Here is a 21,353-nt window from a genome sequence, read left to right on the forward strand (position 1 = left end):
ATAATGAATGTGACACAGTCCATCTGCACGCCATCCCATTCACGCGATACGACAACCCTGTACAATATATTCCCAGAGCCATGCATGTCGTAGAGACGGGGGGCACGGGTGGCCCAGTCGTCTAAGGCGCCGCGATTCGCTGTGCAGAGTTGCGTCCCCTGGACACGCCAGAAACCTATGATTGTCGGTTCGAATCCCGGTTCACTCCGATTATGTTTCTAGGTTTGTCAGCACCATACACGTACTCGTGGGTTTCACCGAAGTGGTAAACGTCTAAGATCTGCATCACTTCGGGCTTTCCTCCCACATTAAGCTGACATGCCGCGATATAACTGGAATAATGTTAAAAGCGGCGTTAAACTCAACTCACTCACTCACTCGTAGAGCCGACCAATGGAGATGAGGGGGAGTTTACATTTATGACCTAGTAGTTGTAATTGTTGCTATGCTGTCAATCACTGGTTTACTTGACCAGCCTTTATATAGCTAGAAAATTGCTGACTGTGGTCTAAAGCAGCATACACTCTCCATCATAAGACGCCAGAGATACCAATATGAATAGGTGAGCTGCCTTCACATTTCAAATGTTGTTTCGTTCCTATTCAGGCGTATATATTTCGGAGATGAGGAAACAGTGTATGCCATCAACTACAATGGAGACGGCCTGCAAATAGTTCTCTCCAAACCCACTGGCTTTGTATGGAAACATGGTTTGTGTGTTGTTTAACTCTTCATTGAGAATTGATCAAGGTTTTTGACGGCGGGTTGTAAATAGATGAGTCTTAACCAAATTTGATAAAGAATAACACATTTGTACAACAAAGATAACACAACAGGTATACAACAGGTAAGGTAGCATTTTTCAATTACTGAGCATCATCAAACAATCTATTCACTTTCACTATTTTCCACAAAACAAACTATTCATGTGTTTACCACTGCCAACAAACTATTGATTTGGGGCATATTTCTACACAGACTATTCATTCAAAATTCTCCTCCCCATACATATCAAATCATTAAGCATCTTCTTCAAGCTCTTTGTCAACTGAAGCTTATGTGAGTCTTTGTTTCAATGTTGTTTAAAGAATATGTTCTTGCAAGAAATCAGACCGGAGGACATAGCTGTAAGCAAAGACTCATTAGGTTCCATGGATATTTAGAATCATTACTCATTTATCCTAAAATGGAACATCTCAAATTGAATATTTTTCTTGTTCAATCTTCGATACCATTACACAGTAAGAATAAATCTCAAGATCAATGGCAATTGGGGAAGGCATGATCTGAAACATTCCACGAACCGTTACAAGTAAATTTAAGGCATGCACATGTGTTTCACATTTTATGTTGATACACATTTGCGTACAGCGATGCTTTTCAATGAAGGTTTCATCATCACATGCCAGGTTAAGTCAAGACACAAATGTAATGGTAGATATTAACTATAAAACGTCGGGCAGTCGGGTAGCCTAGTGGTTAAAGCGTTCTCTCGTCACGCCGAAGACCCGGGTTCGTTTACCGACATGGGTACAAAGTGTGAAGCCCATTTCTGGTGTCCCCCGCCGTGATATTGCTGGAATATTTCTAAAAGCGGCGTAAAACCATACTCACTCACTATAAAACGTCAACGCCAGGTAATGACCAGTCTAACGAAAACCGATAACTAACAATTATATAAATGGAAAATCAGTGAAGACTCCAGGTGTTCAATAAAAAGGTTAATATACCCTACGCTGCGGTAGCACCCCCGCCACAAACATATTTTATTTCTAAATGAAGTGTATGTTGCCTGATGCAGATCATCATCACTTCAGCCATAAAATATATTATAATTCATAGAAAATCAATTAGCATTGAGCCGAAATACACCTTGCTTGAAGATGTTGATATTCATGGGATCAGCCGGAACACGTTTTCCTGAATCTGCACCAGGCAATAATCAGGGGTACCTTCCTTCTCACCTGAAAAACTCCACAGGTCATCATGTCGAACACTGCAGGGAGATATACATTGGGGATGGTAAAAGAGTGAGTGAGTGAGTTGTGATTAACGCCGCTTTTAACAGCATTCCAGTTATATCACGGCGTGTCAGCTCAATGTGGGAGGAAAGCCCGAAGTGATGAAGGTTTCAGACGTTTATCACTTCGGTGAAACCCATGAGCACGGGTTCGGTGCTGACAAACCTAGAAACATAATCAGGGCGAACCGGGATTCGAACCCACAATCATAGGTTTCTGGCGTGCCCAAGGGACGCAACTCTGCATAGCGAATCTCGGTGCCTTAGACGACTGGGCCCCCTGTTCACTGAACATAGTAATATTGCTTGGGGAAAATAACATCAGTTTGCGAGAAATATTCCCATTTTTGCGCGAGAAATTCATAGAAATTCACCAAATGTTTTTATATACTTGTAATTGTACACATATTAAGCAAACTACAATCTGTCTGGTACAGAGTATATCAGTCATAACTACAAGTCACGTAAATAAACGTGTTACGTGTGGTATGAACGGCAGGGGTTCCCGCTAAATTAGAATCACACAACAATCTCCGAAGTTTAAAGCTAGATTTAATAATTAAAACAAAGATAAGTATATAACAATTCTCAGTTACTGGGCAAGGCACTCATACTCATCTATTTAATTTAGGCAAAGCAATATGGTAAATGTGCAATATAGATACTGGTCATCTCAGATTTCTTGACATCACATTCCCAATGAATTCCATTTCACATCGTTCCAACTTATATATCACAGTTTACAGGATAACTGGGTAACAACAGTTTCCTCCCCGAAACATCGACATGACCTTCTAACTTTGTCTCCGGACATAACGCTGGGCTGAACTGCCCTCGTACAGTTAAACCATATTTCTCCCTCTTCAATTCTTTTTCCTTCCCCCTTTCTGTTCGACAACTTGCCCTCATATAGTAAACAAATTTCCAATTAAGCTATCTACTTCAGCAAAAGATTGATCGGCCCACACTAATCAGTTACCAAGCCAACCCAAACTCCAATCACCCCACAAGCACGCTTCTTAATCAATCAATCAATCAATGTTTTATTCCAACAAACCACCATAGGTGGTACAGGAACAATACAAATAAAGTTATAACATAAACAATAAATTGTAGTGATCACATGGTAAGTTGTAGATCATAGTGTTGTACTCATCTTCTGACAGCATTATTAATAATTCTTATAAATCTGGAGATATTCTTCACGATTAAGCAATTATTTGAAGTAAACAATACTTTGAGCTTTGCGAGATTCGGCCATTTACAAAGATAAATTGGAATATAATGTGATCTCGTGGTATCAAAAAAGGAGCATTTAAATAAATAATGAAACTCGTCGGCTATCGCCGGTGAGCTACATAGGTTACAATTTCTATTGATTCTGGGTATATTTTTCCAACGGCCTGTCTCTATAGGTAAATAATGATTCGATGTCCGAAATGACATAAAAGGTCGAGAGAAATAATCAGGTAGCAGGAGGTATGTTTCAAACGACCGTAGATCTTTGAACAATTTATAGTAATTACCTTTTGAACTTTTATCTATATCATCCCTCCATTGTTGTATAAAATGATCTTTAAGTACTGTTTCTACCACAGAGACAAGCCACGCAACCAGGATTATCAAATACATATGTCAAGCCACAACTGTTTAAAATACTTTTTATGTGAGATATCCATACGTTACTATTACTAATATTGAGGGTGTGATCTAATTTGAACAGTTCAAGGATGCGTGATGACAACTTAAAAGGAGAAGATATGGTTTCTAAATTATACCAAAATGAGATCATTCGTTTAGCAATTGTAATGTTCACAGGAAAACGTCCAAGTTCACCGTAAACCATAAAGTTAGGAGTTGATGATCGAGACCCAGTAGCAAACTTCAGAAATTTAAGGTGAAATTTGTCAATGTTTATAACATTTTCACAACCCCATATTTCATATCCATACAAGGCTATAGGTAGTATTAAGATATCAAACAATTGGATTACAGTATCAAGTGCTAGATTGAGGTTTCTTGATTTTTTCAGGAGTGCAAACATGGCCTGTTTAGAGCTAGACAGTAAATCGTTTATTGCGGTATTAAATCTCCGATTGCGACGAAAGTTGATACCTAGATACGTATAATTATCTACAATTTCAATTGGTTTAGAATCAAATTGAAAAGATAATTTAGATTTTTTACCCACGCCTCCTCCAAATGTAATAATCTTAGTTTTGGCAATGTTAACATTGAGTTTCCACACATCGCAGTATTTCTTTAACACATCAAGAGAATTTTGGACATCTTTCTGGAATTCACCTAAAAGTATCGCATCATCTGCGTACAACAAAATAAAGAATTTAATACACATATACACATATCATCATGAACACAATTGATGTCAACGCCTCTACAAACTTTGCTCTCAAGATATACATCTAAATCATTGAGAAAAATCGAAAATAATAATGGGGAGAGATTTTCTCCTTGTCGAAGAGAGTCACCTATTTTCTTATATATTGGGCGAATCACTCCCGTCAACCAAGAGTCTGGGATAACACCATTGGATAAAATCAAATTAAAAAACGAAACGTAAAAGTCACCCAGAATACCAATTGAATCAATCAGATAAACATTTTCAATTAAGTCAAGGCCTGAGGATTTATTACGCTTCAGTCGCGAGATAGCTGAGCGTATTTCTTCTAAAGTAATATCTCTGTTGAGAGTCGAGTTATCATATGAACAGGGGTTGAGATCTTCTTCTATAACATCATTGTCGCCGAGGTATGAGGCATTAATCGATTTGAAAATATTATGAAATACTTCTATGTTCGTTGTTAGTGAATTATTATCATTCACCTGTGAATTAAGTGTTTTCCAGAACTCTTTGGGCGAGTGTTTAAATTTATTACGTAACATTGTACTTGTTTCATATTTATGACCCCTTATATGCTTATTTAAGCATTTCTTTTACAACTTGCAATGATGGCGATACATTGAATAATTTACTTGATTACGAACGTTTTTGAAACGACGTTTCGATTTACGGTAAAGCCGTCTGATGTCCTGACATTCCTTACTGAACCAGGGCTTATTCGTATTGACGAGCTTACGTGTTTTACCGGGAGATGTAGTTCGTTTGACTCCGAAGGTAGTCCGTGCGGCATCGACCAGCACGTGCGTTATGTCCTCAGGTAACCTATTGACCTCAGTAGCAACATCAACATCAACACTGTCATAACAGGCAGCTTGCTTAACTCAGTCAAGCGTGACGCCGTCCACCCAAACTGGACCCCTTGTGAACCACACAAATATACAACGTCACTCATAACAAACATTATTGGCGATCTTTGTTGCAGTCATCCCCAGAATTGATGAATAGATATTTCAGCATGGTAATGGACATTGACAACAAAATTAAAATCACCAAAATATGAATTCTATGTCACAACTAGATAATCATTGCGACAGTTGTTGGCCATCTTGGAATTTGGCAGGTATTTTAGACTTTCAGGGAGGTAAAGAAATTTGTCAATGTTCATACAAAAAGGAATATTTTTTAATGTTTCATGCCTGTATCATCATTTGAGAGATAAAGTTTAACTAAAAGTGTGTATTCCCCAAATATCATGAAACGATATCTATCTATCTATCTATCTATCTATATCTATAAACATTAATGATTAAAATAAATCTTGGGTCTTATCTCTCAGAACCCCCCATTGTCTTTGACAAAGATATCTTCTTTCATTTCCTTCCAGCATTTGTAAGATTTACCTTGAAGATTGGAGAGGTACAGAGTAAAATATTCAGTAAAACATTAAGCCTGAAGCATGACCTTTCCGTTAAAGGCAGAATTTTTTTTCCTGTCATATACATTTTCAGCGACAATCCTCGTATTTTTCTAAGATTTCACAAAAGGAATCTGAAATACCAAAATGTAAACTTAACATTATTGGGGTATAAATAATCATTAAATATTCTTATTAATATTCTAACAATGCTTCAAAACTGCGAATGATACTATGAACATATATTCTCATTTGGTTCTAGTGAGTGAGTGAGTGAGTTAAGATTTATAGTCACGACCCTTCGGTACACGATTCGAATGTCTAGAATAATCAACTTTTTTGCTGGCATTTTTCACAATAGCTGATTGTTTTGGTGCTGATTGTGATGCATCTTCTGTTTTTGAATGATAACTTGATTGTACCATGGAAAAGTTATCAATGTTAACCCAAGTAATATCCGTCTGGAATTGTTCAGAGGTAACTGATTTGGAAGATATGCGTGTCACGGCTGCTGAGTATGACACAGGGAAGAGACAGTAGACATGACCAAACGCTTCGCTTCAGAGAAGGTTATGTTTCTCTCATGGTTCAATTTGACTATCTGAAGCTGAATTTTAAACTTGGGACAGGACTTCGATGAAGTCACATGATCTCCAGAACTGTTTGCACAATGAGGGGTTTTGCTATATTTGTCATCTGTATTGTGGTCAGCTTCTCAACATTGATGGCAGATCTTGTGATTGTGGCATGATTGTACCCCATGCCCAAGCTGTTGGCGTTTGTAGCATCGAAGTGGATTGGGTCTGTATTTATCCACTTCGATGTTAAAGTAGCTAGCTTTAATATTTCTTGGAGGAGTTGGTTTAGAAAAAGTCATGAGATAAGTATGTGATTTAATGATTGCTTCATCTCGTTTGTAGGTGAAACGTTTGACGTTTGTAACTCCTTTATCTTTCAATTCATCAGCTATTTCAATTTCGGACATGTCTCTGACAATGCCTTTGTAGGAATTTAGGGTCTTGTGTGGAACAATCAAAACAGGAGTAGAAATCAAATGTGAAGTAGCTTCTAGGGTTGTTGATTGTTTAGCAGTTTTACATTCGACGAGCAGCAAACCAGAACGGATTTTTTTAACATCTTGCACATCTCCAGCTATGCCATAAAATGCTTTAGAAATGGCAAATGGGTTCAACTTCAATGTAGTACCATCAGTGGCAGAAACCACTTAAAATCGAGACCAACAAGTAGACGATTTCTTCATGGATGCATTCTCCTCATCTGAGGAATCCTCTAATGCACGTTTTGTGTTTTTTGCGTGTGCCATGGTTAGTGAATTTACGGTTCATCACCCCAGCTCCCCCACAGACCAATAGAGTGTAATAAGTGAGGTGAGGTGAAATGGGGTTTAACTTCGCGTCCAAGATTATTGCACTTATATAGCGACGTGCATGTACGTGTGTGTGTGTTTGTGTGGCTGCTTGTACTAGTCCGGACTGATGCCGATTTATAGTGCTAGCTCACTGAGATACCATGCCGCAGTTTAACATGAATATCCCACTCAGACACAGTATACTGACTCCGAGCCGACCAGTCCTTGTTTTAGCCCCTTAATGCCGAACGCCAGACAGGGTAACAACAAGTACCATCTTTTAACATCTTTTGGTATGACGCGGCCGGGGATCGAACCCCGGACCTTCCGCTCTCCGGGCGGACGTTCTACCACTAAACCACGGAGGCGGTCACAGAGTGTAATAAAGACAATGCCAAATACCAGTGGATCTCCAACTGGCAGCAGCAAGGATACTGAGGTGATATTCTCCAGCAGAATAACTAATTGAAAATTAATCAATCCACCAGATTGGCCCATGAACCTTCGTCTTCTGGGCTTAGGACTCTAGGCAAAGTACATACTGGAAAGTATACATTAGACATTCAACAAATATAACAATTGGCCAAGACAACAACAAATCATTGCAAAATTTTGACAAATAATTTCATTAGCTTAAAAAACTTGTTCAACACAATATTGATCCACATGGCTTGGCATTACCAGTCGATTGATAGGATTGGGCCCATCCTACCACCCGCCTAGGCGACGTAAGGGTCGAAGGTATTGGGCAAAGGAACGCTATTCCTGGATCCACTGCCCTCAACCACCAGCCTACCGTCCTCCGCCGACACAGGGACGCAACAAACGGCAAACAGGTTGCCCAACTCAGTCGCCTTTTACGACCAGCAATGAGATGCTGTGGACACATTCTCCACGGGGAAGACACACGGGGAAGAGAGATTGGCGTTACCCAACACTCACCACAGAGAGGTTGCTCTTCACGAGTGCCTCAATTGGTTCTATATTCACAAAACATTAATTCATTGTTGATCTTTTAAGTGTATCATCTTTTTTTTCATGTGCCTGGCGTACATATTCTTTGCTACCAGGAATGTGGAAGTATGTGAAATACCAGCAAGACACTTTGTTTCATTTCCGATAATCATACTTTTAAAGAAATCAAAAATAGTTTCCCGGTCGTACGAGAAGTAACCACAAGGAATACTGTAGCTTCACAGGTGCTATGAACAGTGTGTGGGTTTGTTTTCAAATATATATGTTTTTGTAGGTGTGGATTTGTAACAGCCTCTGTACAATGTTGTATTTCGATTTACCAATCGTATGTTTCTTGTGTTCATCATTATGGTGTCTACATGTCTCAGTAAAACGTAATGAGAAATACATAAATATTTTGGCAAATACCACATTAAATACGTGTGAGTGGGTGAGTTTGGAATTCTCGTCACATCTGTATCTAACCCATACCATGACTACAACAAGATGTACATTAATAATGCATAAATCAGACAATAAAAAACCTGTCGATAAAGGACAGTCAAATGACTAGACTATCACAGATGTATATTTAAAACTAGTATGTTACGATGAAAGGATATTACTACATATAAGACATTATAAAAACAGGGAAAAAAAGGGACCATGGGGACTTACAGTAATTCTGATACCTGCATCGCACCCTTGCAGGAACTAGGGGCGGTCGGGTAGCCTAGTGGTTAAAGCGTTCGCTCGTCACGCCGAAGACCCGGGTTCGATTCCCGACATGGGAACAAAGTGTGAAGCCCATTTCTGGTGTCCCCCGCCATGATATTGCTGGAATATTGCTAAAAGCGGCGTAAAACCATACTCACTCACTCACTCACTCACTCACTCACTCACTTGCAGGAACTACACCATTCCTTCAATTGCTGCCTATTTTCTGCAAGTTTGGCCTACAAATAAAATCAACAAAATTAATATTCTACATATAAAGTTGTGGCAGGCCCCCTACTTTATCCCCTTTCGCGGATACAGCCAATAACTTCGCATGTGTCTGGTATTCATTCTACAAATTTCAAAGAAACATCATTAATTTTATACAAAACGTATCAATGATAAGTTCTGATACAATTCTATCTCTTGTAAAAACAAAAAAGTTACATGAACATTTTATAAATATAGTGACAAAACCCTTTCCATATCCAATAGAAATCGATTATACAATTCCGAATATATCATGTGCATGTGTTTACAAATCACTATCAAATAGTAATGGTACCAGGTGTTCGCAAAAAAGTGAACGTATCCTGCCCCGCCGGTGGCACCCGTCACAAACACATGCAAAGGCAAGTCATGTGTTCACCTTAAAAAAACAACATAGGAACATGTGGTTCAAGTCAAAACAGGGAATTGATGTGATGCGTCAAATTTCAAAATGTCCTCCACAGGTTACCATATAGCTTTACTGAGGCCCTGAATGTTTAAACCTTGATCAAACAACTTCTGAGCAAGAGTCATATGCCACTCTTTGAAATCTTGGTAGATAAACCATCTTCGATTGTATCTCAAAAGTTGTGAAATAAGAACATCAAAGGTTGGATCTGCTAGAATATTGCTCGACATGAAGGGAAAGTTGTTTATTGTACGACCTCTTCAAATCCCACATTGCTTGGTGACCAACAAAAGACGATGTCGTATTCGTCAGTGGCAGGATCACTGTATAGTTGAACAATTGCAATTAAGAGTGGATGTTTGCAAGACTGATTTTTAAAAGCCTGAAGAAAGTAAAGAGTCTGAGAAGACAAGAACTTGTTTTTGTTTTGACTGTTTGCTTATTGATTGTCCTTTGATTCTGTCGTAAAAATGAAACAGTTATCTGGTAAGTTTGATCCAATTACATATATATAGCCCTGGATACAATGACAGTGACGCTGGCAACTACGCCACCGTCTTTGGATCCATTTGTAAATGTAGATTTGTAAGAATCATATGTCTTTCATAATTCATTATGGGAAAACAAACCACGCGGAAAACAGTTCTACCTAGATAAAACACTGTCGTCAGGTGCGGTGGCTTGATTGATAGCGTGGTGTCGTATGCCTATGGCGTTTATCATCAATATTGCTCATAATATCTATCACTGTATTATCTGGGCGAGACTCGATTGTATACATGCTATCGTCATATGGCAAGGGTGTTGCGGTGTTGGACAATAATTTCTAAACAGGAATTTCTATAAGACCAAAGTTCTGTTCAAAGCGTGTCCTTTCTAGGTTTGAAGAGTGGTATAAATGTGAAAAATCAAGATGTAGGTGTTATTTTGTTCAAGTTATCTATGTTGGAATACTCATATTACGGATGCTGCTACGTGTTCTTCGGTGAGTTGAAGACACTAAAGGTTTGCCTGTTGTGATATTGGATATTGATAATTTTAAGGAAATTGAATCTGTATACTTGTATACTTGTGTAGCTTGAAAGCGTTTTCTGGGGGTTTAGAATTACTCCACCAGACATTATCCATATATATATATATATATATATATATATATACATACATACATACATACATATATATATATATATATATATATATATATATATATATATATATATATATATATATATATATATATATAATAATAATAAAGACCACGTTAGTCCATCATCTTCTTTATATCAGTTTCAGACATAGTACTTTCAGTATATGGTGTACTAGTGTAATTAAATTTACAAATGCCCGAATATAAATATCCCAGAAAATGTTACGCCTTGCAGTATCAAGTTTTGACTAATGACAAGTGTACTCGACTTCAAGGATAAGGGATTTACGGAATAGGAATGGTTTTGGATATTGGGATATCATATTTATGGGATGGATACAAAGATGTTTCCTGGGCTTGCCAACCAGGTTGCTGGACATGACACGTAATGTTTCATAACCTTATGATTTAACATTATGTACCACTCAGTATACATTGCAGATAAAACTCTGTACTGGCTGAGTCCAAAGAACCAGGCCACTGAACGTTATTTTGTGACAAGTCAGAAACAAGACCCTCTAGGACCGGAACACATCATAATACAGGACGTTTCGTGGTGTAATCATATCACTGTTCAAGATCAGTTAATTTACTACAAAACGGAAACTGACAGGTGAGACGTATTTGTTTGGTTATTGTTTAGTACCTTTATCCTTGAACTGTTTACGTTCTTTTTCTATCGATACGTAGAAACAACCGTTCAGTCATCTGTTCCTGTTTAACATGTATTACGTTGATAACATAAAGTGATATAACGAAAACCTCTTGTGGAAATGAGACGTCAAAATCGAAGATAGACACAATTTATGGATAACAACTTCTTTAATACTGTCTGTGAATAGCGACGTTTCGGTATAGATCCGTACACCGTTATCAAGCTTATACCAGTCTTGCTGGACAACGGTATAAGGATCTATACCGAAACGTCGCTTTTCAAGTATTAAAGAAGTTGTTATCCATGGATTGTGTCTATCTTGCCATCCGTCAACTTCCAAGTAATGTCTATCAAACAATTTGTCAAAACCGAACTTAACATTTTGTAGTTCTTACAATAAAACGCCATGTGCCATAATGCCATAATTATATATGTATCCAATATATCCCAGTCAACACCATGTTCCTTCAATTGCAGGGGCATATCTGTGATGACCCTTGGTGGAGACAAACTACCGAACCTTGGTACTGATCAGATCAGAGAGGATGAAGACGCTGAAATCATACTTTTATAGTATGATTGTGTAGAACACACTTCCGTCAGCTTTGCATACTCCTACCAACTGATAAACTGCATCAGTTTCAATTCAACAAACGAAGAAACAAATAAATAGATATGCAGATCATAACGTGTGTTCGTACACCTAGGCGACTAAACGTAAGAGGTAGCCATAAACATTCACTATGTTGACGTTGGCTATCATATTTTGCTCCGGAACATATCGAACAGACTCCTGATCCTCAGGTCTAACAGAAACACAATTGTACATGTTCACCGATAGAACTGAAAGAAAATGTAATACGGGTGCGAATGAACTTATTTGAACCCCCCCCCCCCCCCCCCATCTTTAGGAGCAGTTACATGTTACATATACCCTTAAACATGAGCAGTGAACCTTCCTGTACGTGACTTTAAACACACTTCAACTTCACAGCCCATGTCGATGCGGTTCTGAAATTGAGCACAAGCCGCTCTGTGTATATTTTGGTCTACTAAAGGGGTTATATTATAAGTATTATCTATGTATACACATGTGACTTTAATGATGAAATGGCATACATATTTCAGCTCTAAAACAGAAAATGGATATATTTCAGATATTGTACCACACGTTCACACCGTCAAAAACGTCAGTAGGCAAAACATATTTAACGTAGATGTGACGATTGTAATGCCACTTACTTAAAAAATGTACTACAACATTTCTGCAAGGGAATACATAACAAAAGAAATGCGTGTGTGTATGTGTGTGTGTGTGTGTGTGTGTGAACGACGAACAAATATAGAGGGTGTTGCAGTCAGTGCACCGCACAGTTTTCCAATAGGTTGTAGTTGTGTATTTTGCTGTGTAAAGGGGAGAAGGAGAACCACTGTAATGTACAGAGGTGTAACACGTGTACAGCAAACCGCAGCCTGAGTCCATCAAACTATAGCTCTATCCCTCTCGAAATATTAATTTTCTCCATTCTTCCATATCGCACTATAGCCCTTAATCGTCTCTTCTGATGCCGTCTTTCCTCTTTCGTGTATGTGTATGTGTGGAGGGTAGAGTACGAAAAGTGTGTGTGTGTGTGTGGAGGGTATACGTAGAGAGCAAAAAGGTGTGTGTGTGGAGGGTAGAGTACGAAAAGTGTGTGTGTGTGTGTTTGTGTGTGTGTTTGTGTGTGTGTTTGTGTGTGTGTGTGTGTGTGTGTGTGTGTGTGTGTGGAGGGTAGAGAGCAAAAAGTGTGTGTGTGTGTGTGTGGAGGGTAGAGAGCAAAAAGTGAGTGTGTGTGTGTGTGGAGGGTAGAGAGCAAAAAGTGTGTGTGTGTGTGTGTGGAGGGTAGAGAGCAAAAAGTGAGTGTGTGTGTGTGTGGAGGGTAGAGAGCAAAAAGTGTGTGTGTGTGTGTGGAGGGTAGAGAGCAAAAAGTGTGTGTGTGTGTGTGTGTGGAGGGTAGAGAGCAAAAAGTGTGTGTGTGTGTGTGTGTGGAGGGTAGAGAGCAAAAAGATTTGTGTGGAGTGTAGAGTCCGAAAAGGTGTATGTGCGTGTGCGTCAACGTGTTGTAAAGGGCGTACACATATTCTGCCCCTGTGTCATTAACTGTGTACGAGCACCAAGTGCGTGTTGCACGAAGGTCACCTAATCATACCCCTGGTGACGCAGCAGTCTGATGCAATGCATTATATATACAGCATGAGTGCTGCGATTAAAGAACACATTAGGAGGGCGATCGTTCAGTGGTGAGTACTATTTGTGTTGTGATAAATACCGTATTACACGTATGTCTTAATCAACCCGTAATGGAAATTATCTTGACCAGCCAGGAGATCGGCTGGTCCACAAGTGTCCGTATGTCTCCTGAATCAACTGTGACATGTCAACATCACCGTACAAAAGTTGATCGCGGTTAGGATATGTCTGCACATGCTCATGTCCGGCTGTGACACAATCGTCATATATCGGGCTCGTTATATCAGGTTCACGGTAAAGCACAGCTGTGTAATGCGAACATATCTAGGTTCGTACACAACACGTTCACAGTAACGTCAACATTGAAACAATTTGACCGAAAAATGAATATATAAACCCGGTGAGATCAGGTTGGCTGTAAATAGTGTGCACATATTATGACCCGAGCTCGCGTTTGTATGACTAAGTGTGAGCAGCATGTCAGCGCACTACAACGAGCGTCGTCTTACCCTTGGTAATTCAGCTAACCTAGTAACAAGTACAAAGTTCAACTGCTGCGATAACAGACTATGTTAATGAGACGAAAACCGTTCAGCAGTAAGTATCATTCTGTAGTTTTGCATGTTGTGATATGTTTTACGTTTCACATGTCTGCCTTCTTGACCTATTCGTGTTTTATTGTCCTGAGGGTGAAACGAAAGTGTCCTGATTAGCGAGGTCCCACTTGATGTTTAGGGGATCATTGCTGTCCACAAGTGCATTATGCCTACTTTTGTGTCTGTCATTGTGTTTGTCCATATGAACGTTGCGGTATAAAAATAGATTGCGTTTACGCTACGACATAGCAATTTAAACATGTGTTGTCATAAGACAATGCTGACAAAATAATTTGGGCTCAGGTTTTGAAGTGAAAAAATGTGTATGTTTAGAAGGGTGACTGACCGAATATTCCATCTCTAGCAGAATTCCCCAGTTACGTTTATTACTTCGTTAAATGTCGACCCCGAATAATAAATCTGTCCAATAAAGTATGATTCCATCAATATATTTCCCTTCAGACTCAAGTCGTGTATACCATATTCAGACGCTCTGGTCACTGGATTTAAAAGACAACGACCTGTCGTCGCCATGGAGATACGTGTAGCTGATGATGGTGGAGATGAGTTGACGATGCTAAGCTACAATGGCCGCAAATATCCAAGGTTTCCCGTAACTATGGATACGAATCCATTGGAGCAACTACCATCTGTTGAAATCCGCTCTGACGATATTCTGGTGTGTGCTTTCCCTAAGTCAGGTAGGTAAACTGTACCTATCAATACAGTTAATAGATCAGGGAAAATTGCTCGTTAGTTTAAAGGGTCCTTCCTGTTAAAAGCACTTTTAAGCGTTGAAAATCAAGACACTCCAAAGATGAATAGGGAAATTGTACATGCCTCGATCTTCAGCTTTTTGTCATACAGTGACGCAACACAGAATGAGTTTCCAAAAGTGTGTGATACAATGACGTAATAATTGTCGAGGTAACCCAGTGGAAAGTGAACAGTAAGACTTAGTCAAGTATACACTGATGGGATACCTGGGATACAGGTGAAGAATTACTGGATTGTCTCGTCAAGGTTTTGCGTTAAGCAACAAACAAACACGTTTTTATGCAAATTGTGTGTGCTACCGGAAGAGCAGGACAGTAAACGTTCTTAACCCTTTTCGCGACCACCTGGGGTAATCACTGATTTTCAGTGATCCATTCATATTAAGTTCACTTCTATTTTGCTCTTACGCCGAGTGGTTACAGTAGATAATCAAGACTGATTATTTTCTGGCTTTGACATTAGTTATGTTTACACTCTCATCACTTGTCGTTACACACATTTTTTTTATCTCAACCCAAATCAAACAGTCTATGGCTGTGATTTGTGTTTTAGGCGTACACCATTGCACGTGGCTGCAGTAGGACGTCGTATTTGTCGTCGTTGAAAACTCAAAACTAGTTTGCCCGAATCACGAACCTCGATATGTTTTTTCTATATAGGTACCCACTGGGTCTGGGAGATGGTCCGCCTGCTGGTGGCGGGAAAACTCGACCGTGATGAAGTCAGCAAAGGGATTGGCATGATGGAATTTGTCAGTGAAGAAAAATACAAAGATCTTCCTTCTCCCAGGATCCTCAACTCTCACTTGTTGTTCAAAGAACTTCCGGAGCAGGTTAAAGTAAAGAAACCTAAGATCGTGTACGTGACTCGGAACCCAAAGGACGTGACTGTTTCTTTTTACAACTTTGTGAAGAAACTGCCGATTTGCTACAACTACACTGGGGAATGGAAGAATTTCGTCCGCCCCTCACTGGAGGGGAAGTGTGAGTGATTATTAGATAAAGAAATAGTGGACACACCTTATGCATACGTGCATTGCAGATCTCATTAATCCAAGTTATGTTCTCCATTGATTCTGTCAGGCTACACTAATCATGTGTTGAAACCCTAAATCCGTCCCGAGTAAAATCCGTGGTCGATCAGTACTATTCGCATGGTCGTGTTCTTGTTCAGGAGGTCGTTTGTTTAGGAGCATTGCGTTTTCCTCAGACATCTTAATGATAAACCGTTCAAAGTGGCGTTAAACCTAACTCTTCAACCTATTCCTGACCATGACTTTGTGACCTTGTGATGTCATAAATATGTTCTTTGTTTCAGTTGACTACGGTTCCTGGTTCGACTATGTGAAGGACTGGGAGGAGGTGAAAAAAAAAACTGACGTCCCTATACTGACACTCAGCTATGAAGACATCAAAGAGGTAAGCAGGGCTACTGAATGATTTTACTCACATTCGTCTGTTTGAACGTAATACTAAGCTTATTTTTGTGTCCCAACCTGCTGGAATATTGATCAACGAGCCAAAATCGCCCACTCACTCATGTTCCTTGCTTTGGTGTTTGCATTGTATTCAACATGACAGTGAAGAATGCAAGTTGTTGATAGGTCAAAATAAGATTGAAATCTGGATCCATTATTACCTCTGAATTAACAAACATACAAAAACCTTCAATATGAAATCATTGATCTATCGCTAGCCAACCCAACGATGCGTACACCCTACAGTCGAAGATATTATGTTGATATCCAGGAAATGACTTAGTTGAGTCCAAGCAACGCAGACATGCAACAGGCTGCCAGGACATTAAATAAATCTGTGGAGATTTTTTTTTAATCAATTCTTGTTGAAAATAGTATATATTGTGAGCATTATTTTGAACTAATCAAGAATATAAGTAAATAATTTTGAACTGGAGTTACATTGTTACCCGTGGTCCCTTTTCAGCACATTTTATGATAGCTGGCGTATTTTACAACAGTTTTAAAGCTCTCTTGTCAAATTTCAAACCACAGAGGGTTGATCTCCTAATTAGTTATACTGTGAGTGTCAAAATGTGTGCTCATGTTAAATAGTCTAGTGTTGCAGGACATAAATATTTTTAATATTATTTGAAATTATGAACAGAAAAGTAAAAAGGAACATTCTACCATGGACTTGGAAAAAACTCGATTCTGATTTGTCAATCAGAGGTATAAATTCCCAATAACTATCTCTGATTAAAACAACCCTTTTAACAGCTAGAAACATTTTCCGTCTCAGCGTATTTGGTTAACCTCGTAATTTAAAAACAAACAGAGAGCTCGTGTTGATGTAAGCTGTTTATGTTGCAACCCTAATTTTAGTTTTCTTACCATGTGTGTTCTCGGTCATTGTCTGTTCATGATATCAATAATATTGATGTTATACGTTTAAGGATGCATTCCGCGAGATGAAGAAAATGCAAGATTTCCTTGGCACAACGAGAAGTGATGAGTTCATGAAGGAAGTATGCGATCACTGCAGCTTCGCCTCCATGAAGCAAATCAAGGTTATGGCCGACATCGTGTACAGAAAGGGTGAGTATGTTCCCCCTTTTCTACTCTCTGTGGAATCAAATTTATAGACAAGGTGAGGGGCGGTCGGGTAGCCTCGTAGTTAAAGCGTTCGCTCGTCACGCCGAAGACCCGGGTTCGATTCCCGACATGGGTACAATGTGTGAAGCCCATTTCTGGTGTCCACCGCCGTGATATTGCTGGAATATTGCCAAAAGCGGTGTTAAACCAAACTCACTCACTATAGACAAGATGAGCATTTAGCTACCAGTTCGCCCTGTGAGATGGAATATAAAGAATAGATGGTATTTGTCTCCCCAAGAACGCGCTATCGACTGGACTATCTCGAAAATATAGTATATTTCTCCCAGTACGCTCTGTGAGAGTGAATATGTAGAAAGGATGATGTATTTCCCAGTAAACTCTGTGAGATGGAATATCAAGACAAGAGGAGAATGTATGTACCAATAAGCTCTCTAAGAGGCAATGTCTGCAACAGATGAGCCTGAACATATAGGACAGTTGAGTACTAACCACTGTATTGAATATCTGGACAAAGTGAGCATTAATCTAACGATAAAGCAGTCCCTGGAGAGTGGTTAGAGAGGGTAGATTGACTTGATGCACTTTATACTTTACACTTAATGTAACAACTATTGTGGATTGACGAAAAATGTATACTCTTGGGAATTATGCAGACTGTACTTCAATGCATATAGTTTGTATACTAATGTCAGAAGCCATAACTGAAGGGAGAATAGAAAATGCTATTGCTTCTCTAAAATCAAACAAAGCCCTCAGAATAAATCTTCGAGTGCGCTCTGTTGAATGGAATATCAAGAAAAGTAATAGAATAATAGAAAATAGAATAATTCGAAAAGTTTAGATTTTACTTCCTTGTACACTTGTGGAAAAGAACATCTAGAAATGGTGAGTATTAACCTCCCAGTACGCACTGTTGCATTTATTATATCTTTGACAAACCGGGGATGACTTGTCACCTGATGGCTTTCAGTCATGTACAAAGACAATATGCTGTGACGTCGTTGCCAATGTTAAACGCTACCTTTGCTACTGACATGACTTTTTTCATAATTAAAAGCAATTTGAAATGTACTGATAAATTTCGTAAATTTATGTTCTAAAGGTAGCTAAAGTTCCTTATTTTCATGTTTTGCGCCTAAATTTCTTATGTTATTACTTTAGGTGGTACCGGTGACTGGAAGAATTGGTTCACTGTCGCCCAGAATGAGTGGTTTGACAAAACCTACCAGGAGAAGATGAAAGATTGTCCTTTAGAGTTTAGGTATACATTGTAATAACGGCATTGGGTTAACTAGAGTAGTGAGTAAAAATGGTTAGAGTAGGCGGATTGGTATGGGGAAGGGTGTTTGGAGTGTTTAAGGGAGGATAGAATGGATACTGTGAGTGCAGTGAGTTGGTGGATCTGGTGACTAGAGCGGATAGTGTAGGCAGAGAGATTGCGAGTGAGCAGAACAGATGGTTGCACAACGGAGTAGAGATGCAGATACTTTACGCCGCATCAAATGCTATACAAGGGTAAAGAGTTTGTGAAAACAATGCATATATACAATCCAACTCTTTGATACAATGTATTGGTTCTTCTATGTTTTCTTCCAAAAATGTTGAGGTCATTAAATATTGTCTGTATGTATTTTAAAAAGGAGCAATTCATTTTAAGTTTGGTCCATAAATTATAATTAATTGGCGCGCCTTGTATTTCAAAGACATTGTCTGCGTGTATTTAATATTATTTCGTCATTTGTGATTATTCTTTCTATCATCAAGTATTGAATGAATTGATGTAACCGTTTTAATTCATCAGTCTGTGACCCTCTCTCTCCAATATGTTTTCAACCCATTTGTGCATTGGACCGATGGCCTCTCCATATTTCTTGAATAAACCTCTTCTGAACAACGTGTCTTATGCTTCACATTCAGTTAACCTTAGATTTTGAATACAGTTGTCACAAAAAATAAGTGCATCAACCATAATTCCATTTTTTGTATTGTGAGAATGTAAGGACTAACTTGGCTTGGCTTAAAAGAATATATATTTTATACAGGTTTGGTGTCGGATATGTCTGGCAACAAGAACATGTATATAGTGTATCTAGTCTTATATAAAAGTTTTTATATAGACTGAAACCATCTTACAAACGAGAAAACCCTTAGGCTCTTAGAGTCCATTGTAGGATTGCGACGATAGCATAGGTATGTGAGATCCACTGCGGTCAAGTGGATAGAGCATCCTGCCAGAGAGCGGAAGGCCATGGTTCGACCCCGTGGCCGCGTCATACAAAAATGCTTCTCAAGACTGTACCTGTTGTTATCCTAACTTGCGTACGGCATTAAAGAGAAGGGGTCAGAGTATGGTGTATCCATGTTACACTAAGTTCGAACTGGTACAAGCAGCCACACAAAACACACACACACACACACACACACACACACACACACACACACACACACACACACACACTATATATATATATATATATATGCACATCGCTATAAGTGAAGTAATCTTGAACGCAACGTTAAACCTGAATTCACCACACATCACCTTAAGCATGTGTTCAAGAATCACAATACAATAGTGATGACTTTATCCTACCTCGCCTGTGGCACCCGTCACACAGTCTTGCAAAAGGCAGTCAAATGTTCATCTGAATAAACAAGGCAACAGATCCGAATGCGAAATGGACGCGTCTTCGACCAACCCTGCGTCCTGGGAATACCGGTATATAATTGATCTCCATACTGGTTAAAAGATGCAGTGACTTGAATCGGTGATCAAGGATCCAAGAGAAAGGGTTGGACATTATATTCTTGAACTTAAGGATCTTATGTAAAAACTTATACTATGGTCCTATAGAGTGAGTGAGCTTTTAACCGTATTCCAGTTATATCACGGCGTGTCAGCTTAATGTGGGAGGAAAGCCCGAATGCAGGTCTCAGACCAATTCGGTGAAACCCACGAGCACGGGTATGGTGCTGACAAACCTAGAAACATAATCGGGGCGAACCGGAATTCGAACCCACAATCATAGTTTTCTGGCGTGTCCAAGGGACGCAACTCTGCACAGCGAATCGCGGCGCCTCAGACGACTGGGCCACCCATGCCCCCCTAATACTATATGAAGCGTTACAGCAGCTTCATAATTATGTTAAGCATTGTTTCAAGTTTCTTTATAAGTTATAAAGTAATGTAATTTGATGCACTATAAATGTCCTTGAATACATTTTTTTATGTGCCAACATCATCATTACTGTAAACTGATTTATAAACTCATGTTCGTGGAATAGTCGGAATCGTACACTGGAAGATAACTCACACATTATAAACGTCATCTCCCGAACGCTGGAATATCTGACTATGGCAAAATCACACGCTTTGGCTTCTACACGACCAAGATCTCATGGCTGGAGCTGTTGATCAACGGGAACCCAACACGTCTGGCCAGATATCCAAATGAAGTAGGCCTTAGTGCCTTTTGGGTTTGAAAGCGCCAAATGAAGTAGTCTTATCTCCTTTTATTTCGAAAGCACTGAAGGTCAATGCCAGCCAAATGCCGAGTCATCAGTCACGCCGTTGTACGACTTCTTGTGTTGCCGGATACCCAATGAGGTCACCCTTATCCCAGTATTTTGTCCTGTATTTAGATTGAAAAGAGTAGGCGATATTAAGGACGAAGTGGTTGCTTTCACATAATGTGTTGGTTTCGTTATCAGAACGTGTGACCATTCTGTGTAAGCATACTCTCATTAAACATAACATAACTATGGATTGAAATGTTCCGGACAGGGATGTCCTTACGAGGCTCTATTCAAGTTTCTAAAATTTGTTTGAAGTCTGAAAGCCATCAGTTTCTTATTGAG

The 21,353-nt window shown here is 39.2% G+C and overlaps 1 protein-coding gene across 2 annotated transcripts; it reads left to right on the forward strand.

The window, feature by feature from the left end:
- Positions 1–13,516: 13,516 nt before the first annotated feature.
- On the forward strand, positions 13,517–19,389 carry LOC139456556 (sulfotransferase 1A1-like). 2 transcript variants are annotated; one of them, XM_071238338.1, is made up of 6 exons: positions 13,517–13,597; positions 14,606–14,844; positions 15,580–15,903; positions 16,238–16,338; positions 17,333–17,474; positions 18,657–19,389. In XM_071238338.1, exons 2-6 carry the CDS (start codon positions 14,676–14,678, stop codon positions 18,767–18,769), a joined length of 849 nt encoding a protein of 282 aa, XP_071094439.1. In that variant the 5' UTR covers positions 13,517–13,597; positions 14,606–14,675; the 3' UTR covers positions 18,770–19,389. The 2 variants fall into 2 exon arrangements, with proteins under 2 accessions (XP_071094439.1, XP_071094440.1); XM_071238339.1 differs by lacking the exon at positions 13,517–13,597 and adding an exon at positions 14,038–14,144.
- Positions 19,390–21,353: the final 1,964 nt, after the last annotated feature.

Source organism: Haliotis cracherodii, unplaced genomic scaffold (assembly GCF_022045235.1).
Source record: "Haliotis cracherodii isolate W230 unplaced genomic scaffold, xgHalCrac1.p SCAF_11, whole genome shotgun sequence".
Taxonomy (NCBI): domain Eukaryota; kingdom Metazoa; phylum Mollusca; class Gastropoda; order Lepetellida; family Haliotidae; genus Haliotis; species Haliotis cracherodii.